Consider the following 26,933-nt stretch of genomic DNA (forward strand, 5'->3'; position numbering starts at 1 on the left):
TCAAGGATGCTTTATTATAATGAATGCAACTGCATTCACGTCTCAGGCAGAAAATACATGAAATAATACGTTAAAACCACTAAAAGCATTTTTTCCCCCCCTTAGCTCGGAAGCCCCCCCCCCCCCCCCCCCCCCCCCCCCCCCAGCACATATCCAGCATAGACTGTCTTTTTCATTGAGCACTCTGTTACATCACTCATCCTCCATCCACCACTTCCCTCTGCTTTGTGCCTCTGACAATTGCTGTGCAGTGATCCGAGGGCATGGAACTGGCAAAACATCAACTAGAATGCTGACCAAGGGATTACAGGATGAATTACAAAAGTGTGTTTTTGTTTAGGCAGCATATAGTTAAATTCAGAGGGTTTGTTGGCCTCTCTTTCAGTACATGCACATTTGCACATTCATTTGTATAAAGAGCCATGTCCGTGTTTGCACAATGAACCTTTCAATGGGAATGTATATGTTGAGAAGTTTTGTTTTTTTTATTCACGGAAGAAAAAAAAATATCCAAATTAGAAACAGTTGAATTGCTACAGGTGCTTCTGTCATTTTATCTGAGACAAATATGCAGTGGAAAACATGACAAAGCTGACAACCCAGTTACATTACCTCTGCATAAGCACCATAATCCCCCCCCCCCCCCCCCCCCCCCCCCCCCCCCCCCCCAAAAAAAAACAAAAAAATTAGTTTGTTTTTTTCTTGGAACTTTAACTACTTCAGCTGCTGTCTCTTTGTAGGCTCTTAAATTTAGAAGTGTTTCTATCACCAGTGACAAGCAGATACAGATGTCCAGGAATAGCCTACTAATAGTAACTGCATGTACTCTTGGCAGAGCATCTTGGGTGACTAGTTTTGAAAGATGTTGACGTAGACAGAATGAGCACTAGTTCAGGCCAGATATACACTTTGATATTGTGATATTCATATATTTTTCTGTAGTAAACTGATCAACCTAATAGAGGCTTTACTGCATGTAGTGGAAATATTAAATATTTTTAGCTTCAAGATTTCTGAGACAGCTTTCAAGACATGCACCAATTGCAGTTCCTCCTTTTATTTACATTTCTATTTTTTTTGGCTGATTTGGATTTTCTTTCCAAGACTGCATACTCAGTCATTCTTGTAGCTTATCTTTAATGGAATTTGAAATGTAAGTTTATAAACATTTATCCTTTGACTTACATTTTCTCTAAATCTGCACTAGCTTGAAGGACTATCTGTTACTACCACTCAAACAAATCTCGGATTTGGCAGCGTTACTGTGCAGTGTTACTGGATGGAGCTTCCATCTTTATCTTCCATGTTTTACATTTCTGAGTCGTGCTGTTGTTACGCCTCAAAAACACAGTTGCTGATGGAGTGTGTCATTGTGTCGAGATTCTTTAAGCGGTGACTGAGCTGAGCAGATTGTGCTTGAGTTTAAGCTAATGAATGTTGAACAACAGTTACCTTCACTGAAATTCTTGCACAAAGAGAGAAGACTTGACTGATTTGAGTCTATGCGGCTTTCTAAGAATTATGAAAATGAGGAAACAGCAGATGCTACACTGGCAGATTACTGTCTAACAGCAATAGTACAATGAGGAACCAAAAAAATTGCCTTTTGTTTCACAGAATGTCTGTCTTGTGACCTGATGCCCAGACTAATACTCTTGGGGTTTCAGACTTTTTGATGTAATTGAAATATAGAGTGTGTGTGTGTGTGTGTGTGTGTGTGTGTGTGTGTGTGTGTGTGTGTGTGTGTGTGTGTGTGTGTGTGTGTGTGTGTGTGTGTGTGTGTGTGTGTGTGTGTGTGTGTGTGTGTGAGAGAGACATAAGCAGTCTTCAGTCGTATAGTTTTAACACAGTGTCAAACTCATGAGCTGACTCCAGAGGAACCTGTGTCAGGCTCCCTCATGAAAGAAAGCCAGCCTGTCTGCAGAGAGGAGATAACAAAAAGAATTATTAGCTGTGCAGAATATGTGTCTGACTGACTTCCACTTTGCTGTCCACCTTTTAATCCACCTCTCACAATTGATTTTCCTCTGATGTTCATGCATCTCTTTGATAGAGGTGAGCCGAAATATTCACTCTTCACAGGAAGAGATAGATAGGCTTGGCCAAGACTCGGCCAAATCTGTTGTTTTCTTATCCTGCAAGTAATCTACAACATTTTATTCTTATACACAACTAAATTTTTGAAACTTCAGATTTTACTTTTACATCTTTACCTATATTTTTTTGTTAGCAGAGAGAAAAGATAAGATAATATGCAAGCCTTCCATAACCCACAATCATAGGGCTCTTATCTAAAAGCAAATATTTGGCCACAACTGTTTGAGTGTACTGCCTGATAAGCTGTTTTGTTTGTCCACCACAGAAAAAAGTGAAAGGATTTAAGTGTAACTACAGACAGACTATCTTTTACAACAGCGACTTCAGCAGGAGCTTTCAGTTCATTTGGTAATTGGTAAAGATGATTAGTTAAGCATTAAAACCGAATATGGTGTTAATTAAGATCCCACATGGTACAGCTTTTTTCTGCCGGTGCACACCTTCCCTCTGTTTCATAAGGAGTGAACTGAGCATGTTGATGATATGGTATTTTTTGCCATTTGAATAATAAGATTTTAGTTCCTTGGTTAGCCCAGAAAAAGTTGATGATTAGTGTTAAACAAGCATAGAAATGGGGTCATATTTATGGTTGAAAGCTTCCCTGTGTTTTCCATTTCAGCTACAGAGATTTTCATGTAAATGTTTTATCTTTCCTCGTCTTGTCTGAACAGTTCCTTGCTTGGCTGAACAGTTTTACTTAGTTGACACAAATGGAAAGATTTGCCACCTCCATAGTTTTGATTTCCTTGGTGATATTGGAATGCCTGTTTGATCTAAAAGGCGGAAATGGCCGCGTTATCTAATGGCCTTGCTTTACTTTAGAGGCAGAAAAGGTCAACAGTTAGTAATGGTACAGTGAGTGACTTCGGCTCACTAATGGACTTAGATGGAGCAGCACTACTTATGCTGCTGAGTGATGCCATACAGTCAGTTCAGCACTCAGACACTTCCTGGGGAGGGCTGATCAGAGCAGTCAGTGACTGTTCAGTTTGACATGACATTGTGCGACTGCCTATTGCTTTATATGACTGTGTCAGTAGATGATGTCACCATTGCTTTTTACTAAATTTGGCCCATTGGAAGATATAAGTCTCAGTCCTTCACTGCCTTATACCCTAGTTATGATTGACATATTGGTCATTGCTCGCGCTGTGACGCCAACATCTCAGCAGAGCCATTTATGCTTGACTCACTGCAGTCTAATCCTAAATGATAGTTGTCGCAACTCTGAACATGAAGGTCACAGGAGTGGAAGAAGTCTAAACGGGGAAAAAAAGTAATCATAAGTTTATTTAAAGTTTTCTACAGGAAAAAGTCCTTCTTTTTCTAACCATTGCAGCAGTCTCCTTCTCAGTCATTTGGGAATCTCTATGCTCCTGCATTTAGATACTTGTAGAGACCAATCTACTGGCACACTCATGCTTACAACCCAGCCAAGACAGCCAAATTGATACCAAAGTGCACCACACACCTGCAGTTGCAACATAATTTATGATATGCCATTTGAAAGGGAAGTCATTGGTGAGCTTAAGCTTCCTATTGGGATTTGTTTGGTGCTTACACATAGCACTATTTAAACTCGTGTTTCTCTAGCTGTTTCAGAGCAGTTTTTGTGATGTGACATGGCACATTAGTCTAACAGTGAAGGTTGTTGCTAGATGCACAACAGCGCTGGAATAAATTCCACCCTCAAGTTCATTTTTTATCAAATAACTTTCTGAACGATGCATCTTTACAGTCATCTCGTATGCTGTAATCCCCCCTCACACTCAGCCCGTAAAGGACTTATAACCAGGATTCTGACATAAATGAACTCAGTGTATCACAATGATAACCTAATCAGAAGAGCTTAGCAGGTGGTATATTGTCTGAACCAGCACAAGCACTGAAATTGAAAGGAAGGATTTCCCCTCATGGGCTCTTATCAAGTGGGAAACAGAAAATATATCACTTATCTTTCCTCTCCACTGCCTGAACCATTGAATTGGAGACTGTTGTATGAATTCTCCACTCACCCTGCCTTTCCTTATGGATTGATAACACTGTTTTGCTTTAGTCCTATTTGGCACAGAGAGGTGTGCTGTGATTCCACCCCAGGGTCTCTCTGGGAATGTGGGAATGACAAGGAAAAAAAGCAGGATTAATGCATCTTATGAAGGGTTCCTGCAAGCCTCTATTTTTATCTCAAGTGTGTGCCAGTATCTGCTGAGTGAAGGGGAGACCACACACAAATAGCAGCCCCCCCTATTTTGATAATAACAAACACATACCATACTGGCAATCCTTTCTGAAATGATCCTTGAATTATCCTTGAACTAGTGTATGCTAGCTATTTTACCACGTTGATTAGTGATTTTGTGCAACACCTGGTCTGTGACTGAAATCCCAGTTTGAGTGGCAAAGTAAACTGGCTCTGTGTAGGAGCACAGGGCCAGCCTGGCACCAGGCCACAACAGATGGCCATGAGTTTCACTTACAACACAACACACTGGCAGGCAGGAGTGGTGAGAACACTTCTAATAATAATAATAATAATAATAAAAAAAAAAAAAAAATCGCCAGTACCCTAGGTGACCCCTTCAGCGCCCGAAGCCTTTTTGATTACATGTGAATCAGAGTCTGCAGAGTGAGTGTGTGAGGAGAGATGGCTGTGATGGGGTAGAGATGTTGTTAAAGCATCAGCCCTACTTTCGCTCTCCCTCCCTCCTTCCCTCCCTCCCTGTGTCCTGACAGAGAACTATGGTCGACCGATGAGTCATCCTCACAGGAAGGCAAGCTGGATCCATGCATTACCTAGAAGATTTAACATTTAATTACTCCAGCCTCAAATAGATTTGCAACTGTTATTCCAAGGCAGATGAGGTACTTTAATATAATCTTGCAGCCAAGTGGATTGTCATCACTAAGTGGGCCAAGAGAGAGTCATCACAGGAACACTAAGTTCCTGGCCTGTTCAAATTTTTTTCATCATTGAATGTGTATAAATAATTTTTTGAGACACTTGGGAAAAACCTCTCCTGGAATCTAGTAGTCTTTGGCTAGTTTTGAAGCCCTATAATCCTGTGCAGTTATCATACAATTTGAATTTCGGCTCTTACAAATCTTTATTTGAACTGTTACTTTAACTTTTAAGATTAAAACTGTCTTTCAGCCTTTTAAAAGGTTTAAGACCTAATAAATGTAAAAGATAAGATAAATATGATTTAAATACAACTGTCAGTAAAAAAAACAAAACAAAAAACAGTGTATGCCACCCCACGCAATATTCAGTAATAAACAACTACTCCATTTTTGTCATCTGCAACACCCCAGTTTTCTCTGTACTGAACTGTCTGAGTCTTTGTGAATCATACTCATCTAGCAGGGAGTGCCTGAATGAAGTCAGTGAGTATAGCAAAGTGGCTCTCAAGAAAAATGAGTGATTGGATAGTTATTTGTTTGATTTGTTTTTCTTTCTTATCTGTATCTCAGACTGATCACAATTTAATCCAACAGCGCTGGTGGAAAAAGTGGGTCAGGAGGAAGTTTAGTAAACTTGGCCTCAGAGTTGTTGACTTTTTTTGTCAAGTATCTCCGTGCAGAGGGAAGTTTTTTAGGGGAGCGAGTGAGAGTGAAAGGAAGCAGGATTGTGAAATAGTTGTATAGCCATGAAAGAGGAGAGGAACTGAGTGTGCTGTGTGTGTTTCTTTGCTTTTTAGTGTTGTTTTTCCTGATAAAATATTGTTGCTGTATTCGGTGGCTTCTTTGTGCTTCAGCCATCCTGGATCACAGCTTGATAGCGCTCTCTTTAAAAAAAAGAAGAAAAATCTCCTCATTTTATTTAATCATAAACGTGGCAGTGATTCTCATAAGCCTCTGTGCTCAGCATTTTAATGTGTAGCATCATGCTCCAACAGCCTTTGCAGGCTTGATTAATGGTACTTTACTGCTCTGTGGTTGTCAAAGCATCTGTGCTATGTCATCTTTTAGAACGAACTTGCCCATTAACCAAACAGTATGAATTGTAATGTAGCAGCACTTTTGTGTATCATCTGTTTACAAAAAGGCCATAGATTTTTTTTTCCTCTCTCCCTAAGAGGACACAAAGCTGAATAGAATTAGGTTTGAACATTGAGCCATTTACTTTGATTCCTGGATATCATCTATTGTTACTGCCATGCATGCAGACCAGGGCAAGAAAAAAAGACATAAAGTGTGGCAGAAATGAGCACTGTTTTGTGCGCTTTTTTTTTTTTTTTTTTTTTTTAACCATTCTACAGCAAGTAATGAAGGTGTTTCTTTTCTTATGCCTTTATTTGAGTCTTTTTCTGAACCTCTGTTGTTTTCTCTTCCACAGGCTCTGCAGCCTCACACTGAAAAAGCTGGTTGTCCTCAAAGAACTGGATAAAGAGCTGAACTCCCTGTCTATAGCTGTCAAAATACAGGTAGGCGGGTTAATCTCCCTGGTGTGATTGGAATAACAGGCTCAGTTGTAAGATAGCAGCAACTCTTTCTGAAGTCTTTACGCTTAAGTCTTTATGCTGTTGAACATAATCACAAAGCCTAGATGCTGATAAGATGAGCTAGTAATGCTGCTGGTTGATTTAAAAAAAAAAAAAAAAAAAAAAAAACTGTCTAGGTGCACAGGAAGCTGTGGTGGTTCATGTGCACTCAGGTTCTTCAGTCAGCAGACTGGCATTTTCATGCTGAGCTGTAGCATTAGCACCTTAAGACGGGTTTTATATCTTTCATTGATTGCTTGTGCATGCATGTGTTGCCTAATCTCGGGGTTATTAAACACTTGCAGTCAACATCATGTATGGAGGTTACTTTATATATACACTGAGTTTTCATTTACTTTTGTTTTTTTTTTTTAAACAAACATTATTTTGTTTAGTTTTTTTTTTTTCTTTCAAACTGAAGTAACATGCTGAAAATTTCAACAGTCGTACTCCCAAATGAATCGCCTGTCATAACAATGACCCCTAAGATACAGCCAGATCATATGGCCTCAGCAGAGCCTTCAGTTAGCATTATGAAGTCTGGGTTTACATGGCGATGGAAGTAACTGACACAAGACACACAGATGAACCAAAAACAATACAAAGTTGTAATGTTGTGTTCATACTGTTTTTAGTTAAATGTGGGTTTAAAATTTCAGTTTTAAAGATTGTTTTTTATTCTGATGCCTCATCATTTTAACTTTTTTTTTTTTTTTTTTAAATCTCACTCTCAATACTACCCCCCCTCATTATCATATTTAATTGAAATTTTATGCAACACTGGACAATTATTCTAGGAGAAACAAATCATCCTCTTTACTGTCATCCTGAAGGAGAAAGCAACCAACCAAATGTGGCTTTATCCATGAGCTACACTGTCTCCAGAGCGTGAAATCTCCCCATTTCTGCTGAGCCGCCCGGAGGCCAGCGGAGCGAAGCTCTGTTCACGATGGCTCCGGAACTGGAGCATTAAATGCAATTTCCAGCAGGTTTGGTTAGGGAGAACAGAGACACTGAGGGGATAAAGAGACAGTTGGGGAGGATGACAGAGGAAAGGAAAGGCTTTGTTTTCAGACAGTAAATGACAAAGCTTCATTACCGCATGTCATCGAGTTCTCTGTGCAGCACAGTCTGTGGCCTTCTCTTTTCTTTCTCTGGGACTCATCAAGTTAAGTGGCCTGCATGTACACACACAGAGCCCATGTAATGGCTAATCATTTGGATCGTCTCCTTAAACCAAAGCAGAAGGAATGATGACATTGCAGTTTAGTTTGCAAAAAGCTCTTATTTCATTCTCTTGGCGTCTTTTGTCTTCTGGCTCATTTCAAGTAGCTTAGACCTCCTCAGACCATTCTCTGCCATATTTAAAACATATTTCTTAGTGTGTTGATTCTGCATGTGTGCTCCATGATCACACATTTGTTTGTTTTTTTTCTGTCTTTTCTGTGCACACTTGATTGAAGTTAATGTCAGCTGGATTGTGATAGGAAGAAAAAATTCAATTCTCATTTCAGTGCAAGTTGCTGTCCAAAGCACTTCCATTTGCTGTGTATGTAGATATGATCCACTTATGTGTCTGTGCGTGTCTGAATTACGCTGTGTTGGATGAAAGCAGAAGCCTCAAAATGCTTTTAAAACCTCTTTAATACAATTTCACATTGAGCTCTCATCTCTACCCTTAATCCTTCTCATTGCTGCAAAAAAGAGGAGGTGGCAATTAAGGGAAATTAAAATGTTTGAGACAAAGTGTATAGTTTGACTTATTTTCACAGGCTTGTAAAGCTTGGGAGAAGCTCTGTATCATGGCCCATCTGGCCCCAGAAAGACAGTCAAAGTTTGCAGCAGGGGAGCAAGGATGAGAGAAAGGGAGGGCCAAAGGACATTCAGTACAAGCTTTCCTTGCCAGTGCTCTGTTTTGTTAATGCATGTCATGCAGTTTCAGAGTGTTCTGCTTTTGTGCCTTGATTCATTGTACTAGCCAGTGAGAGTGCATACAAGGCCTCTTTGTGGAGCTCAAATTAGTGACAAGGTCAGACTCGGGCAAAGCTTTACCATATATAATATTGTGTGTGTGTGTGTGTGTGTGTGTGTGTGTGTGTGTGTGTGTGTGTGTGTGTGTGTGTGTGTGTGTGTGTGTGTGTGTGTGTGTGCACACACAAAACAGAAAAAACAGGCTGCAGCTACTGTCGAGGCACTATCAGCATGTTCCTCTCTGGAGCGTTTCGAGCCATTAGGTTAGATAGAAAAAGAAATGAATGATTGGTAAGTGTCAGCAAAGCTAAACATCCCTTAACTGTTAGTCCTTCAAAGTTTTGTTTCTCTTCTTTTATGTCTCACCTTCTACTTTTTAAATGCACATTGCATTAAATGTTCTTTTGTCACCTTTTGTGAGTTATGCTAGAAAATTGCATTGTGTTTTCTATGTGTTGAATTATAAAGACTTGGAAGTGGACACAGTGGATAGCTCAATGATTTTTATAAATCTAAAAAAAAAAAAAAAGAGGGGCTCGTACCCTGAGGCAGTGTCGCATTAAATATATTAAATACTTACGTAAATGGTTTTCCTACTGCCATGGCGCATTGTGTCTTAGCAGGTTTTTTTATAGCCCTTTATTGGCTGAATGTTCAGTGCCAGAAACATAACAAAAAAAGGTGGTTTAAGTAAAAGGAACTTTCTCACTCCTAACAGCTTGTGGCTGAAGAGGTGTCATTGTAGTTCATCTAATAAATTGGCATTAGCTTCAGCTCTGTCATCACTGTTACAGCACCCACCGATCCCTCTGTTAATCTCTCGCTCCGTTCTTCCCCACTTGTGACCAAACCACTGAGTTACTTTTACTTCTTGACTTGAGGCAGCTACTCTTTCCCAACATATAGCAGGCAGTCCACACTTTTGTGGCTGATGACAGTGGCATCATGTGCTAATTCTCATTTCAGTTGCTTTGCACTCGACTGCAAACCACTTCAGTGCAAGCTAGAGGTCAGCCAACAGGGCCATCTGCAAAAATACGACAGCCACAATGCCTAGAAATTCTGTCCAGAAAAGCTATGAATAGAATCTGATGAAGTTAGCCACAGTTTAGTTGAAGTTGTCTGATGTGCCAAAGAATGTCTCAGAAAAGGAAACATTTTAATCTCAAGGACACATAGAGACACGCATTATCACTTAAAACAAGATTTTACAAGCCATCTGACCTAAAGTGCAGTGTAAAGTGACCCCTCTGGTGTCTTGTGATGATTCCTCAGCACACATCCAACTATTTTATTTGGTATCTGTTACATGATTTGGCAGCTCTGGTGACAGTCAGATCCAGTGTTGTACCCACTGTGTGGGACTATTACACAAGTTTCTCTCCTGGTATTAAGCCAGATACCGGATATCCTCACTACTCTGTGCTGTTCACCAAGTCTTACTTAAGTCTGTCATCAGACAGAGCAGATACCTGAATTATTCTTTGAGTACTTATGAAATTTTTATAGCTGTCAATGAGATGCCACAGCACTGACAGTCTAGCAAAAAAAAAAAAAAAATAGTCAGCAGGCGCCAAAGACTTGACATGCTATTTATGTCTTCATGATCACACTTTAGTTCCCAGTTTATAAGAGGAAGAAAAAGAAGCTTCGTTGTAGACATATGTAACTTGGCAAGGAACACAATAGACTTTAATGTAAGGCATATCACAGAAACATGCTAAGGGCTGAGACTGGTCGTCTGAGGACAGGCTTGTGTGTTGCTGTCCTTACATTTACACTTACAGCAGAGACAGCATTCAGCCTGTGCCAGTGAAATCCCTTGAGCAGTTAGGTCACCATGTCTTTGTGCCAGAACCCAGTATTAGCTTAGGTGATGAGACTTTCTCAACCAGATTAACAAGCACTTCTCCACAAGAATAGAAAGCATTAGGTAATAAAACAAATTTTGGTTATGAGTAGTAGCTTGAAACAGTGTCAGCTGATATGGAAAGCAACACACAATAGCTATATAAATGTGTTCATACTAGTAAATTTAAGTTATCCTCTTAGTTCTACCTGAACCAGAAATCGCTCTCAAAGTACGATTAAGAACACTCACTAGGTGTTTCCAATATGTTGAGTATAGCAAGGCTTTTGTTTAGGAAGTTGCTGGTTTAAATCTCCTACCACAAGCTATTTAACTTATCCCAGTAGAAGCAAAGTGGAGGACTGTTTGTACTAGGCTACCACAAGGCGTGAATCTGCATAAATGTGTGAATGTGAAGGAGGCTGGTACTAAAATAGGGTATGCACACTCAGTCACTGTTGTCTGCATTGATAACCACTTAAGAAAAAAACACAAGGTGTGTGATTTGTGGCTTCTTCTTTTTTTAACTCCAATTGGTCTGTGTGTCAGTGATTTTTAGTAAATTTTCATGATTTTCAAGATTTTCATGTATCTGATCATTTGTGTTTTTAACAGTTCTTTGTTTGCCCTGATGAAAATAAGTGCACCCTCAAAACAAATACTTTCAGTCTTGGTTTTGGATATCTGCCAGTACCAAGTACCTGTATTCAATAAGCTGTATTCCTCACTTTCAGGATGAGACTATGAATCGTTGTTTCATGCCTGCTTAAAGCATCAGGTTCGACCTTGCTTTCTTACTACTTTATAAAATAAACTAACAAATTCATCCAAGAATATAAACTTTGCTTGTAGTCTCATTTCAGCTCATTGTGAGTCAGTACTGCATGCACGGGTCATTTATGATCTTTCTAGGTTCTCTTTTGTATGCATCCAGTCTCACTGTGACTGCGTGTCTTCACACATGCGGTGCTTAGAGGGTGTAGGGAAATAATATTGATCGAGTTGACAACATGTTATGTTACTGAGAATACAATAAATGCTTCCCAATACGCTGTATGCTGACAGAGAAGCTAACAGAAAATCATCATCAGAGCTTTCGTTGCATCAACGCACTTGACTGCTGTGGATCAAAAACTACTGCAAACAAGCAAAGAAACGCTGTTGGCATTGCAGGTGTGAAATACCTCCGAGCTGCTGCCCCTCTGCTCTTAGCCTCCTACGTTCTGCATTAGCCTTCCTGCAAGGAACCTGTGCACTGCTCCTAGCGTGTGGCTGGTAACAACAAAGAATTAAATGCTTTAGATCAGCCCCCATACATCAGCCTGCTGTCAGACTTTGGACCAATAGCCTATCCCGGTGTTAGATTGGGACATCCCTGTAGTGACCATCTCATGGGCCATGACTGTAACTCTAACTGTGGTGTTAAGCAATGAAGAAACGATGCAAGGCAAGGGCCGCACCACATGTCCACTGGAAAGCAGTGTTTAAATAGTTGCACAGAACACTGACCAGGTGTTTTGCATTTCCACCAATTTCTCTCAGCTCCAGTAAAGAACCTCTGCAACACAGAACAGTCAGTCCCACTGCAAGAGGGCCTGTCTGTTCTGGGGGGCCAAACAGTGCCATTTTTATTTTTTAGAAGAGTCTTGTGGCATTTTCACGTAAGAGTAAGCTACCCCTATAAGTCCCTGGGTGTGATAGTTTATGTGTAGCATCTGTGTGACATTTTGCTTTACTTTGTCCCCTACAGGGTTCGAAGCGTCTTCTAAGATCAAATGAGTACGTCCTCCCACCCAGTGGACTGATGGAGACAGATCTGGAGCTCACATTTTCACTGCAGGCAAGCACTCTGATGTTATACTGTGAATTCTCACAGTGATATGGCAGTTACTTGAGGGGCAAGATGGTGTGGAATCTGTTGCCTACCCCAATGTCTCGTTTTAACAGTTCAAGTGCTAATTTTTTTTTTTTTTCTATTTCAGAGGTATTCAAGTTATACTGATGCATGCTTATATAAGCTGATTTTTGTGTGTAGATTGACGAAGTTGTTTGTGCATCTTTTCCTGTGTGTTTCTTGTTGACATTTTTATGGCATTTTGTAGACTGCAATAGGCAAACATTTAACAAAAGCTGTATTAAAGGTAAAAATGTGACAGTTCAGAACAATAAGAACTGGCTGAAATGATGCCGCTATTGAGTGAAAGGCTTGAGATATTTTGGAAACATGGAGATGATTTATAAAGATCAAATTCTGGCACTGAGGGATAGTGTGACTTCAGGGAGGAGAGAACATCCTCACTACAGTTACATGTTCAGAAAATAGTGAAGCAGTTTAAAAATGGTCAAAGAACTGATTTAAACCTGACTTAAAAGTGGTCAAAAGCTCTTCAGTTATACAGGAAATTGAAAAGGGCATTATTATATTGCTTATCTGACTGGATTTTTCTTATTTCCAGTACCCCCACTTTCTGAAGCGGGATGCCAACAGGCTGCAGATTATGCTGCAGAGGAGGAAACGTTACAAGAACCGAACCATCCTGGGCTACAAAACTTTGGCTGTGGGAGTTATCAATATGGCAGAGGTACTGCACAATGGCTCAGCTAAAGCAGTTCTTTCACTCAGTTGCTTTAGTTTTATTGTAAGCTGTTCTTGAGGAATATTTCATTTTTCTTGGAGCTTGCGATGGTATTCTTCTTTCACAGTGATTGACATGACTATTTGGTCCTGTTTATCATGTCTTGGTTGTCAGAGAGAGGCCCTCCTGTGATGCAATTTTTTTTTTTTTTCCTCCGGATGACTCAGTCATCACACATATTGCCATACGAGATTATGAACCATCTGGATCTGCCTTCATATGCACTGGTGTAAAAACTGTGCAATCAGGCATGCTGAAATACCTGAGTGAGAGCTGGATGTTTGAATGTTTGAAGTGGATTTTTTTTTCCCCCTTGATTGGAGCTCTTTAATTCGAGTGGAGCTGGAGTTCAGTCTTACTGCATGCATCTTTGGTCATCAAAAGGCTATATTATACTTTCAAAACAGCTGTATTTGCTTTTCTAGACAACACCTGTCATCAGTGTTGATATCAAACATTAGTTTTTTACACTTCAGATCATTCACTCTCATCCTCTCAACACTATACAAAGCACAGTGTGTTCCAGTTTTATCTTTATTATCTCTATTGCATGAGTATCCTGGTCCAGTTAAAGTAGTGTGACATTTTTGGTTGTCATAGTTCAAAGTAGTTTAATTGTCAAAATTGGAAATGTAGCTACATAGCAGATATAGGTGTACACAAAGTATTTGCTCGGGGCATAATTAGTTTGTGTGTGAGGCAGATAGCCGTAAAGGCAGAGATTTAGACATAATTACTGAGTCCCGTGCTTGTTTGCAGAAACTCAGGTGACATTTCTCATTACAGCAGCTGATGTGCCTCTCTAAAGTTATTTTCCAGCAGGAGCCCCCAGGACAGAAATTGATTGACATCTGGAAACCAGACTAATGCATTATTGTATTTTAAAATACCATTCAACTGTTGTGCTGTTTCAGTGCTTGCTGCAGTGAAACAACCCCCAGACTTCTATGAATAAAACTAGATTGGCCGTTATTGGATGCTGTTGGGTAATTACGTTGTCATCTGCCGTGGAGTAAACCCTCTTGTGCCCTCATTCTGAAACTGTCGAAGTATTGTGTAGGAGGAAGTCACTTATTGGACTTTGAATGGAACATTCAAAGTGCAGCCCTGTCAGCGTTTGAGCAAAATGAGCCCACTCTCTGTACAGCAATTCATCAAGTGAAATATTGAAAGCACCCCACAGATGGAACTCAGGACGAAAGCTCATCCCCTCTCATCTGATTCAAAAACAGTTTATGTAAACTGCGTTATTCTGTTTGTCTGGGTGATATGCACAAATTGGTTTGGCTCATGTAGACATTCAGAATGGGAAAGCAGTTTTGTGCTAATGGAGATTTATTTAGAGATAGCATAGATGTCTGCTTGTAATCAGTTGGTAAATCTCTGTGAGCATAAAGCAGTGTAACAGAAACCATTTTAATCTCTGCTGGATCATTATCTGCTCTGCAAAGAGAAAAATTCTTCCATCCTGACTGTCTGCTGAAGGAGCTTTTGTATTTGCAGTATTTGTTCCCTCCTGCTCCAGCGTGGCTCAAAGAGATTGATAGACACAGCAAGCTTACAAGTCATGAATGCATCTCAGCAAAAATGTTTTTTAAAAAAAAAGTATCAGGAACTTTTCGGGGGGAGGGATGAATAAGACAGTGTTTATTTTATTCTTCGTTTTTCAGCCTGTTTGTTATTTTAATGGATTCTCAAAATTATTCATCGCCTCAATGTTGAACTATGTCCAGGTGATGCAACACCCAACAGACGGAGGACAGATTCTTGGTCTCCATAGCAACGTAAAGGAGGCGCCAGTGCGTGTGGCGGAGATCAGCGTGTACTCTCTTTCTAGCCAGCCCATCGACCACGAGGATGGTAGCGGCCAGGCTGGCCGCAAGACCAAAACCTCAGGTGGGCACAGCCATCTCTCGCCTGCCTGTGTTGGGTCTGTTAGACAGGCCCTGCACCCATGCTGCCCAACCAAATTCTGCTTGTAATTTTAGCCAGTTCACCCTACCCAGGCCTCTTTCTTCCCTCCTTCCACATGGCTCCTATTTCCCAACTCTATTAATCCCAGGCCATGCTATGGCCAAGGATGTTATTCTCTTCAGCTATGGCTGTAATGTTGATTTGAGAATTGAACAGATGTAGGGGCTATTACCTTACACCACTCTAATTCTGGACTGAGGAGAATTACTGGGCCCTATTCGGACTCCGTGCCTTTATCCTGCTGTGCTGATCCTTCGCTGTTCTGGATGTTATTAAGGAGGCGGCTCAAACATAACAGATGAGCTCATGCACCAAGTATTAAGCTGGTGTCACTCTGAGGGAAGAAAAGATGTTTATCTTTCTCTCCTCTGCAGTGATCTTTAATAGCATCCATCCCACCTAGGAACGCAGAACAGGATGTTTGACAGGCAAAAGGAAGTCTGCATTAACATTACCATAAATTACCACAAAAAAAAAAATTTCTTCCGTCACCTGATTTGTTTAACTGTCAAGCACAGTGACTGCCTCCGTAGGAATGTGTGTGGTTCTAATGACAAAATTTATTGACCACCAAACATCATCAAAACTAAACAAAAAGAGCTTTTTCAGTTTTGCATTTTCATAAATTTGCATTATTCTTGTCATGGAGTCCCAACAGTCTATTATTAACAAACAGAAGAGTGTTAGGCAGAATTTTCCCCACACAAAATGTAAAATTGCCTTTGGCCTCACGAAATGATATGTGTGAAAAATTAAAGACTAAAATAACAGCTTGATTCTCATTTTATTAGCATTATACCAATTTCTACATTTAAGACTTTTTTCACCCTTCCATTGGCAGTGTAAGGGAAGCAGTTAGTGAAAATCATGGTTACACATTAAGTTTAGGAGACTTCACTCAATAAATTTCTTCCCAGAGAAAAGCTGTATCTTTGCAAAAGGTTTAAATTTGGCACTATTTGGTATAATGCTGCAAATGTAAGTGTAGATATATTCTTACAGTATTTTAATGTGTGTGTGTGTGTGTGTGTGTGTGTGTGTGTGTGTGTGTGTGTGTGTGTGTGTGTGTGTGTGTGTGTGTGTGTGTGTGTGTGTGTGTGGGGCTGGCCTACCTCAGACCGCTCCCCAGATATGGATAACTATTCTGAAGACGATGATGACAGCTACTCGTCAGAGCAAGAAGCCAGTGATGACGCAGTACACGGCCAGGTTCGTGAGAATGTTTAGATTCAGACAAATGTACAGTACATATACCAAGAAATAAAATCTACCAGATAAACAAAACAAGTCCACTTCAAATGTTAAATGACAAGATGAGGGAATTTTTTTTTATGTTTTTTTTGTTTTTTTCTGCATTGATCTTTTACGTGTGTGGGATTAAAAAAAAATATGAGAAACTGATTTTATTCATTTCTCTATTTCAGGATCTTTATGATGAAGACGACGAAGTCAGGAAGCCCAAGAAAGCCCGCAGGAAAATGATCCGAACCACCTCCATGACTAGGGTTTGTAGCTGTCTTTTCCATCAAATGGAGTTTTTCAGGCTCACCAGTCACTGTGAATAACTCAAAGCCTGTGTTTGCTTCTGTACAAGCTTTTAAGGGAAAGCACACACTGCGTGCCTTTTTGTTCAGGCCATTAACACAGTGTGGACAAACGTGTAAATGAACCCAATGAACTGGCTAAAATGGTCTTTACATAAACCAGCTCTGAGTATGTAATCCAGTGGACAGTTACCAGCTATCATGCTTATTTAGTTGTGACAGGTATCCTTTTTTAAAATGTGTTCTTTTTCACATAATTGCATGTTTTTTTTCTTTTCCCATTGCAGCAACCTAACTTCAAGCAGAAGTTTGTGGCCTTGCTGAAGAGGTTCAAGGTGACTGATGAGGTGAGTTGGGAAAAAAAAGGTAATTGAATTTGTTTGAACTTGACACCACATAAGAACATGTTCAATGTCAAAGCAAATGAGGGGTACAGCTTTCTCATCACTGGGGCCCCCAGGAATTTCTGTCCTTTTGTTATGAAATCTTCAGGAGGTCAGCTGTGAAACTTGCATTTATTAAATTACCCTCGAGGCTGGATGAAATAATCTCAGTATCGACTGAGCAGCATTTTGTTACATCACTGTTAATGTGTTCCTGACTAGAGGGCAATCGCCAGTAAAGAAATCACTGCCACAACAGAGTTATAAGCATCATTACGCTGCATTACATTTCTGCTCCCAGATACATGGTTCCATTAGCAGCAGTTTACATCAGGAATCCATTAACTGTCTTAATTTTTACTGCTTAATGCTATGCTTAATGTATTATTTATATTTGCGTTCTTGTTATGAATCAATATCTCTCAGTGTGCTGCCTTGTAATCAGGTCATCAGCAGGACATTGAGAAATTATAACATTTCAACAACCCCTACATGTCCATTAGTATATAATCTGTATTAAGCCATTTGGATGAAAATAATTACCCTTCAACTGTAGAACTCTATTGGAAAAACTGGAATGTGCATTGCCTTGTTTCTCGTTTTTCTTCTTCCTAGTGTTACGAGCAATCCATAAATTATATCAGCAAACCTGTTTAAAAAAATGGGGATTAGGCTTATATGTGATCTAGGTCTAAAAAATTAGGACCCAGAGCTCTGTGTGAAGGATTTAACCTAGTGATGCTTACACCAGCCTTTTTGCCAGTAGATTTGTGTTTTTTGTTGGATGGTTCTGGAAGCTCCAGGTGGCCCGATGATCTTTTATCACATTCCCTGTCGCTAATCTCTTCCTTGTGGCTGCGGCTCTATAAATAAATAGCCAGGAGGAGGAGAGGGGACAGACTGTGTTTGTCTGCTCCCTGCCAGCTCCTGCACTTATGGAGTGGCATTAATCACCTGATTAGTCCACAAGCCTGGTTGTGTGTAGTTCCTATGATATACATCCCCACTGTGCAGCTGGTAGAGCAAGGCTCAGCATCTCAGCACTCCACTAACGCTTACTTTATGATAGCCCTTCTTTGAACTAAGGCAGGAATGTATGTATTACTTAGATTTTCTCATTTTACAGCCTTCAGTGTTCTCATTCATTCTTGAAGCTCCATTTCCCCAGCTGTGAAAGTGATTAGCTTATGCCCAGCTCCCAGTAACACCCTGCACTTATTTAATCCATGGGCATAATTACAAATCCCTGATTACGGTGTACTGATGATGTGTCTATCCTGTGCGGCAGGTCCTGGACTCTGACCCAGTAGACCAGACACAGGAGGTTGAGGAGGATCTGGACTTACTCTACGACAGTCTAGAGGTGTATAACCAGAGTGACAGTGGGCCAGAGATGGAGGACAACGAGAGTGTCCTGAGTACTCCTAAGCCCAAACTCAAGTATGTCTAAACCTTAACAAATACTTTCTGTAGCTGTGGGTCTTTTCTTTAGAAAACTGTTTCAGTTCTATCATATATTTTTAAGATGTCAAGTGTGAGTGACTCTCTCTAGGTCATTCCACACAGTGTCACGGTAGCTGTGAATGGGTCACTTTAAGAAGCAGATTTTGTTTGAAGCAGTTCTGTTGTAGATTTACTGCAGTGTTCAGGGTCATTATCCTGCTGCATCACCCTGAACAGCAGTGTCCTTCATGACTTCCTGCCATGCCTGTTTATGAAAACAGGAATGGCAGATCATGAAAAGATATGTTGACCATTTCCAAGGATTTCTCAAATCTGTAGCCATTTATCTGAGTATTCTGTGCTGTACTCAGCTGGTTTCCCACTTCTAGGATGCATTGACACAATAGACAAATTGTCATCTGATAAAGATCTAAAATATTAGATTTTTTTTTTTAAATAATTCTTTCATGTTTGCAGGGCCTGTGTGGCATCAGCAGAATATTCCTGTGGATTACTAACTTGAAATGTTTGTTTTTAGTCAAAGGCACTCTGATCCAAACTGTGAAAGTTTTTTTCATTGATAAATAAATATGCTTTGGGCTTTCTAACTACGGACTCCAGTTAGTTTTTTTTTTTTTTTTTTTTTTTTTTTAAGGGTCACATACTTTTCTAAACTGCACTGTAATTGTTTAACATGTTCAGTATGGACGAGAGTTTGTGTTTTATTAGTTCAAAAAGGCTTTTGTTACTTTGATGCACATCTTACCACACTTTAAGACAAACATTTAGATAATTCTAAAGTTTTCCTCTACTTAAATTGTTTGTTTTTCTCTCATCCAAATGTTTGTTTTTGTTTCTAGGCCATTTTTTGAAGGAATGTCTCACTCCAGCTCGCAGACAGAAATTGGAAGCATACACAGCCAAAAAAGTCAGCAGAGAGAGCTGTCATGTCCTGTGAGTTGATCAGCTGGCATTCTATTAACAGACCCCCTCTGATGCCTTTGAGCCTCACTGTTTGCCCATAAATTTCTGCCTCTCAATTATTTTAGAGGTTCTTATAAGCAGTGTTACATAAGACTTTCCCCTGTATTCCCTGAGTGTTTAAATTCCTGGCAGCCCTCTGTTCTTATTGTGGTTTAAGGATTCCCAAGGATACTAAAGAGAAGATATTCTGAGCATGTCCACCACGCAGCCTCTAGCAGAAAAGGCTAGGGTCCTCCTGTCCATACCCTGCTCACCTCTGTAATCCTTCAAAATTTATAGGGACTGACACCAAATGACCTTTCCGCCTGCCACCATCACTGCACACAAATATGCTCCCATGCTCAGAGGCAAGATTGGATGGAGCAATCCCAAACTCCTACTCAGAAATTTATGGCCCATCTGAACAACAAGAGAGACATGTTGAGTGTGATGGTGAGAGAGCAAGAACTGTTTATAAATATCAGAGAATCCATTTTAGCTTGTAATAAAATGGCCCGGGGTATTTCAGGCTGCTATAGCCTTCCATTTTGCTCAGTCAAATGTTCTAGTCAAACTTCATAAACATGTCTTGCTGCCAGAATGTGAAGTCTTTAATCTAATATTTAAATAAATCACACCAGACTTTACAAGATCTGTTTAAACAAGAGGAAAATTGAACACAGGAATGTGCCACCTGTAGTTCTGGGGTTTGTATATTACACAAAGTGAAATGTACAGGCACTATAGGTGAAATATTTATACGTATTTCCACTGCTGCTGTCAACAAGCTTGACTTACCCTGTTAAACTGTCACTTACACATCCTACAAGTCATCAATTGTGACATGAGCTGCAGCAAAATACTTCCATTTGAAGCTATGAGATGTCATTTATTTTCAGCAGAAAAGTTAAAATGATCTAATGTCTGGACATGTGTTTTTACCCCCCAGAGTGGAGACTTTCTCACTGTGGACAGATGTAAAGTACAAGGGGGCCGTTATCAAGATGACAGCATCACAGACACAACCATTGGGGTATGTTTTTGGAACAGCATTTCTTTTTTTTTTTTGTTTATTTAAACTCAATACCCTTGAGCATCCCTTTCTCACATTTTTCTTTTCCAACCCCCTACCCTCTCCACTTGAGTGCCCTTTTGCTCCCATGGGTCTTAGTTGTTTTCCGGAAAAAGAAAAGAGGGAGGGAGTATGCAAGGGCAGGCAAACGAAACAGCACAGTCATCCATTATGGATCAGCAGAGCAGACAAGGCAGCTTCATGCTGGATAAATCTTGACTGATGGGGATGGAAAGAGGGGTGTTTGTGTTTGTTTTTGTTCTTGTGCTGTCGGGTCGGTCTAACCTTGTTCATCTAGCTCCAGCTACCCCTCTGAGCGGCTCAGCACACCAATCCACTAACTGAGTTCAAGCTGAATATCTAAGCTGCAGGAGCAGTGTTTCCCCAGCCACCTGCTAAGAGACCATGACTTTTTATCTTTTATGTCATGGTGGGCTTACACCATTATCTCAAACCATGATGTCAGTTATTCACCAGGCTAGTATCTTTCTGCCTCACCCTCCACCTCTGCTGCTTCAACTGTCGTCTTGGCTGACGGAGGACGACACACAAAACCACGGAAAGAGAAAACTGGTGTAGTTTGAATGGGAGATGACGTGTGATATGAGCTAGGCTGTTTTTAAAAAAAGCAAAGACATTCATTCTCTAAAACGTCCTGTTCTTCTAATGTGTGTATGGAAGTGTGTGAATGTAAGACCATATGTTTGACTCTGTGTTTGTATGTTTGGATGTTTTACATTAATCTTTAATGTGTGATTTTATCCAAACTGTGAAGCACTCTGTAACTGTGTGTTTTTTTGTTTTTTTTTTAAAAAAGTGGTATGCAAATAAAGAAAAAATAATTATGATAGACACAAATAAAATATTAAGTACAAATTTTGGTTGCCAGGAGACAGTTGCTGAGAAGCTCATCAGTCCATGGAGTGCCAGTGGACCTTTTTTTTTTAACAGCAGCCAATCTGACATGAAATGGTCTGTAAACAAAGCTTTAATTAGCAACACATTTTTACCTGCTCATTTTTAAATGGCTGCTGTGGAAATTTCAGCAAAAATGTAAATTAGCAAATGACTAGATTCATGCTTACAGGCTGAAAGGTACTTTTGCAGCTTTCTGCCTTTACTGAGGTCGTTTTTCTGTCTTTGACGTATTTTAACTGAGCGCTATAACTTTCAGAGGAGAAATATTAGCATTATCTTTTTCGTTGGGCCTGGGGATCATGGAGCCCTGGTGAATAATTAACCTATTAAGTAACTATTCATTGTTTGTTTTCCATGATTCTTTTGGTATGACTGAGTTGGATTTTCAGTCTGAAATTGAATCATCTTGAACATTGCAGACCTACAGTGCCTGAGTTGTTTGATGAACATAAACGTTGTCCTCTTACAGCCCTCTTGGCTCATCTTTGCTCCCCCACTTTTGATTCAGGAGCCAGAGACTGACGACAGTGGGCCGGGGCCTGGGGAAGTGAGCAGCTGGGATGTTAACACTGAACGGGTGCCCAGCTCTGTTGGCAAGCTCTGCAAGACTGAGTCCCAAAACCACATGTCTCCCAGGTAAAATGCTGATGAATACATCTGGGAATAAACATTCTGTCAGCATCTGTGTAAAATACACAAGTTACAAAGAATATGTGTCTTCTGTGGGTTTTTTTTTTTTTTTTTTTTTTGAAATATTTTGTTATAAAACAGACCACTAGGTTATTTTTTTCTGCCTCTGTCATATATTTTGAGCTCCTTGTTTGTTGTCTCCTCAGTAAAGTGGAGAACAAGCTGCAGAGACGACCTCGCAGCACCTCCATGAAAGACAGGCAGAACTCCAAGGCCCAAAGCGACAGGACCAGCAGCATGGAATCCGAGTGCTCCCCAGACTCAAGACTCATAGCGCAGGTAAACAACACATGCAAGATCAAGCTTCAACATTTGTTCTTAACGCATTTATTTTAAGTCCAGAGGAAATGTCCTGGCTTGTGCCACTGTCCTACTTTGCGCTCCTAATTTGTCTCAAAGGTTCCGAGGAAGTCTGTGTACGACCAGCTAAACCAGATTCTCATCTCTGACGAACGATTACCAGAGAGCATCATTCTCATCAACACCACAGAGTGGCAAGGACAGGTTTGTTTTCTATAAGTAGAACTTGAATCATGAATTTCCTTACCTTCATTTGTTCATACATGCAATAGAAACACACGGGTCTTGCAGGACAGGGCTTATTTTCAGCCGTGCTGCAGACATTACATTATTGCAAAAAGACCAAAATAAAAAAAAAAAAATTGAAATCTGTGTTCTTCCCAGTAGCATTTTTTTCCCCAATCCAATCAACCGTCTCTCTGGTAAATCCATTAACTCATCGTGTTCCTCTCATGTGTGTTTCTGTGCAGTATGTAGCCGAGTTGCTCCATGAACAGGGCCAGCCCATTGTGTCCACCTGCTCTGCTGCAGATGTTCAGGCTGCCTTCAACACCATCGTTACTCGCATCCAGAGATTGTGAGTCACATACATGCATACATACACACGCATTGGCTGTATGACACAGGCCATCAGATGGTGTGATCTTTTTTTTTTTTGTTTTTGTTTTTTTTTTTTTTAATCTCATTATCTTGAACCAATCCTCGCCAAAGTATCTGTGTATGGTGGCTACTCGCCAGAGAATTCCAGGATGCTATTGCTCATGCTGCTGTAGCGCTCTCTGTGTGTGAACCCATTCTATCAAAATATACCCGTATTCTCATGAAAAGCTTTAAGTTCAGCTGCCTTCTCCGTTTCCTGGATCCATCTGCTCGGCTGTCATCTCCTCAGGATATCATGTCAGTGGGAGACAAGGCTGTCTCAGTTTGCTATGCTGCTTCTGTCTAACTCGTTTTCCCCCTTATTCAGTTGAACTGCAACTTTTCAACGCTTTACACACCTGCTCCTCAGTCAACGCGTTTACTCCAGCTGGGACCGTGTCACGCAGAGCCATGCACATCTCTGATGTTAGCATGCTTGCTCAGTGCTGTGCCTCCGCTGGCAGAATGATTTTTTTTTTTTTTTCCTGTTGTCAGTTTAGTAAACATAACTTTCCTGCCTTTTTAATCCCAAATATATCAACATTCTCTTTTGCTTTAATGTCTCTTAGCTACAAAGTCTTTAAGACGATCCATTATACCTTACAGCATGTGGGTACTTTTGGGGTTTGAAAATTTGTATTTGTAATGAACAACTGAGCATTCCAGCTAAACTGAGTTTAGTCTTTTTTTTTTTTATTATTTTTATTATTACTCAAAGAACTGGTCTTGGATTTATAACTGTAGGATTAGGATCTAAAAGATGTTGCAACATTTGCTCTTGAAAGGCTTGTCAGTACTTGCGTGTACCAAGTGTGAAAAATTATAGCATATGACAGAACCTGTCTCTCCAAAAAAGGTAAGACAGGTTTAACCAGACGAATCTTATTGAGAAATAAATCTTTCTTTCAGACTCCCGTCACTTCTCTCACACTCATTCTTGCTCATAAATTGTATCTTTGTCTTCCTCGTAATTGCTCATCCCTTTCATCCATATTTTAACCCTTGCAGCTGTAATTGCAATGCACAGACGCCACCGACAATGAAGGTGGCGGTGGCAGGCGACCAGAGTTACCTCAGCACCATCCTGAGGTTTTTTGTGGAGCAGTTGGCCAATAAGACACCTGACTGGCTGAGTTACATACGCTTTTTGGTGATCCCCATTGGTAAGTCATTGATTATGCAAAATTTGTACAGACATGTTCTGTACATTTCACATTTGTTTTATATATGAATTTTCTCTCCACAGGTTCTCATCCCCTGGCAAAGCACGTGGCTTCCTTTGACAGCCGGTTCAACGGCATCTTTATGGACACTGCGTGGAGGGAGCTGTTCTGCAGGACAGAACGGCCCGCCTCAGGTAGGATGCGTAGCTCCCGGTGTCTGTCTGCAAAGCTAGTCTGCATTTTTTTACGTGCAGCCAACTTGAAAGGGAAAGAAATGGGGTGGGAGCACAGGTCAGGAGCGGATGAATTGGAGAAAGAGATTTCTTCCATTTGCCAAGACAGCTACATCCTGTTTGAGATCATGGCATTATTCCTTCTTCGTTTAAACTGCCTGCTGCTGATTAAGAAGCCCACCAGACTGTCAGATGTGTGATTCTCATTTTTAGCCCAAAGCTTATAATAGATTGTAATATTAAAAACAGAGAGAGATGTTTTTTCAAAAGTACATTATCATAACATTTTCTGTGTTTTTTTTCCTTCAACTTTATCCAACATCTGTAATGATTTTAGCTTTGAAACTCCCAACCATATGCCATTTGTAGCTAATTAGTTTGAGAACAATAGAGTACGACTATGTAGGATTAATCCAAGCAGCCAGATTGAAGACATTTGCATCTTTGATGTTTATTTTAGGATTTTCCTGTTAATTTAAGGCCTTGAATATTTTTTTTTCACACTCTCACCATGTGAGAATCTTCGACTTACTGGCTCACATAAATCCATGTTTAAGCTTCTATTCATATCCAGTTCATCTGTTATCACTTGTTCAGCCCAAACATGCCTGATAATCTTCACCCATCCTCACCTATTAATTCACTCTGTTTAATCCCCAAAGGTGCAAGAGTCACAATGTTACACATCGTGTTGAATCATCTCAAAAGCAGTTGGGGTTTAAAAAAAAAAAAAAAAAAAGAAAAGAAAACTAGAGCAGATATCTTTTATTCTTAACATAAGGTGTGATCCCGGCACTGAAGGCAGTTTTTGATAGAACTGACTTTGAGTGTTCTCAGTGAAAAGGGGCACTCGATTAAGTGCAGAGAAGCTACAGGTCAGAATAAACTGATTAACCCTAAAGTCTATATTTCATGCATTTTTCTTGATATACAATTTATCCTGTGTGTCATACAGTTGACTTCACCCACATTTTAATGACATTTTACACTCAGCAGCCCTCGTCTCCTTAATTCAGTGGAATGTGAATGATGAATGCACAGTCTCCCAGTTACACGGCTGTATGCGAAAATTACCATTTGGATCAAATGTCTTGCAGCTTGTTAGCAGGACATAAAACAGGAGAGGCTTGTTGTTAACTATCTTTCTTTCCTCCCTGAAGATAACATAGATGTAGCGGGACGAATCATTCAGTATCTGGCCGGTGCCAACGTGTCCCACCAGTTCCCCATCTCAGAAGCCATGCTCACCTACAAACAGAAGAGGTAAAGTGACTGTGCTCTTTAAAGTTGAGGCTTATTCATCCACTGTTTTTTGTATGTGAGCATGCGTTTGTGCTTTTTGTGCTCTAAGCAAGTCTCTCTTACAGTTAGTTCTAACTGTAGTTCTGATGTTAATTTTCTTCTTCTGTGTTACTAAAAATTCATCTTTGAGGTAATGTGGCAATGACAGCACATCGTGACCTAGCACTTCGAATGAATATCAGCTAAAACTGCATGAGCAGCATAATTAAATGAATATGCATGTAAGCATGCAGGTGCAAGAACATGCATTAAACACACAAATGATGTGAGTATAATGACCATCAGTTCAGTTTCCACAGTAAACTCACTTCTTTTTATTTTCACATAAGCGAGAGCAGGACGTGCAGGATTTGTATAATAAAAAAAGTCGACTCGAGGTGTCTCACCGTCACATCTGCAGACAGAGGCTCACTCAGCAGACGGTCCACTGCATTTCTCTGTGCATTTGCTTGTTTTCTTTCTGAGATTTGACCAAACCCTTCCCCTCTTTGTGAGAGTGGCTTCCTATTGGTCAGAAGGTACTAAATACAACACAGTTTTAACGCTGTTGCATTCCTTCTCCCCCCCCCCCTTCCCCCCCTTTTGATTTGCATTCAAGGAAAAGAAGTTTGTATTTTGATTTTTACATCAGGTATCTAATTCAATTTGTGTTTCGCCCCCTTCCTTTCCTTATTTTCCCCTTCTCCATTTGGCTTGAGCTCCTTGCTGTGTCTTAACATTTCCCGTTTTCACACTCGATACTCACTGTAACTTCACTTGGCACTCTGTCCCAGCGTGTGTCTTTGGTTTGGTATGACTTTGATTCTTACTTTGTCCCGTGTGTTGTTGCTGTGAAGATTTGCCTGACAACCTTTAAAATAAATATTCACTAATGGTTTTCTGACTTAAAACATTTTAACAGCATATATGTATATGTGATGTTACATTTAAAAATAAATAATTGTTTTATTATAGATGCAGGCTTCCCAAAACTCAGGGCATGTACTGATTTATTTGTACAACTGGAGCTATAACTATTAGGTACTACTCAGTATGTTTGGTTATTTTACTGTGGGACAAAAAAAAAAAAACTCAGTCAGTCACAAGAAACAGCCGTTTTGTCACCTAAACACTGTTTCATAACATTTTCAATTCCTCTTCTAAAATCTTTAAAAAGTACCATTTAATGATGACGCAAACAGAAGTAACACAGTCTAACTTAAATTACATTGTCATGCCAAAACTAACAACCAAATAACACTGGTAGTGTTCTGAATTGCATGAATGTTACTACTA

General features: G+C 40.1%; 1 protein-coding gene across 2 annotated transcripts in view; it reads left to right on the plus strand.

Annotated features, from left to right (window-relative positions):
* The window catches only part of LOC115792913 (phosphofurin acidic cluster sorting protein 2-like), a 46,236-nt gene that overhangs the window by 13,626 nt on the left and 5,677 nt on the right, over positions 1-26,933 (plus strand). The window contains exons 2-19 of one of the 2 annotated variants that reach the window (XM_030747542.1): positions 6,434-6,521; positions 12,149-12,238; positions 12,855-12,980; positions 14,768-14,930; positions 16,126-16,217; positions 16,433-16,513; positions 16,840-16,899; positions 18,224-18,375; positions 19,239-19,332; positions 20,291-20,374; positions 21,840-21,967; positions 22,168-22,300; positions 22,421-22,525; positions 22,792-22,898; positions 23,969-24,123; positions 24,207-24,317; positions 25,517-25,619; positions 26,257-26,289. In XM_030747542.1, the coding sequence (XP_030603402.1) occupies positions 6,434-6,521; positions 12,149-12,238; positions 12,855-12,980; positions 14,768-14,930; positions 16,126-16,217; positions 16,433-16,513; positions 16,840-16,899; positions 18,224-18,375; positions 19,239-19,332; positions 20,291-20,374; positions 21,840-21,967; positions 22,168-22,300; positions 22,421-22,525; positions 22,792-22,898; positions 23,969-24,123; positions 24,207-24,317; positions 25,517-25,619; positions 26,257-26,289 (1,905 nt within the window). The remainder of the gene's footprint in view (positions 1-6,433; positions 6,522-12,148; positions 12,239-12,854; positions 12,981-14,767; positions 14,931-16,125; positions 16,218-16,432; positions 16,514-16,839; positions 16,900-18,223; positions 18,376-19,238; positions 19,333-20,290; positions 20,375-21,839; positions 21,968-22,167; positions 22,301-22,420; positions 22,526-22,791; positions 22,899-23,968; positions 24,124-24,206; positions 24,318-25,516; positions 25,620-26,256; positions 26,290-26,933) is intronic. The other variant, XM_030747543.1, reaches the window with a different exon arrangement.

This window comes from Archocentrus centrarchus, chromosome 15, assembly GCF_007364275.1.
Source record: "Archocentrus centrarchus isolate MPI-CPG fArcCen1 chromosome 15, fArcCen1, whole genome shotgun sequence".
Classification (NCBI taxonomy): Eukaryota; Metazoa; Chordata; class Actinopteri; order Cichliformes; family Cichlidae; genus Archocentrus; species Archocentrus centrarchus.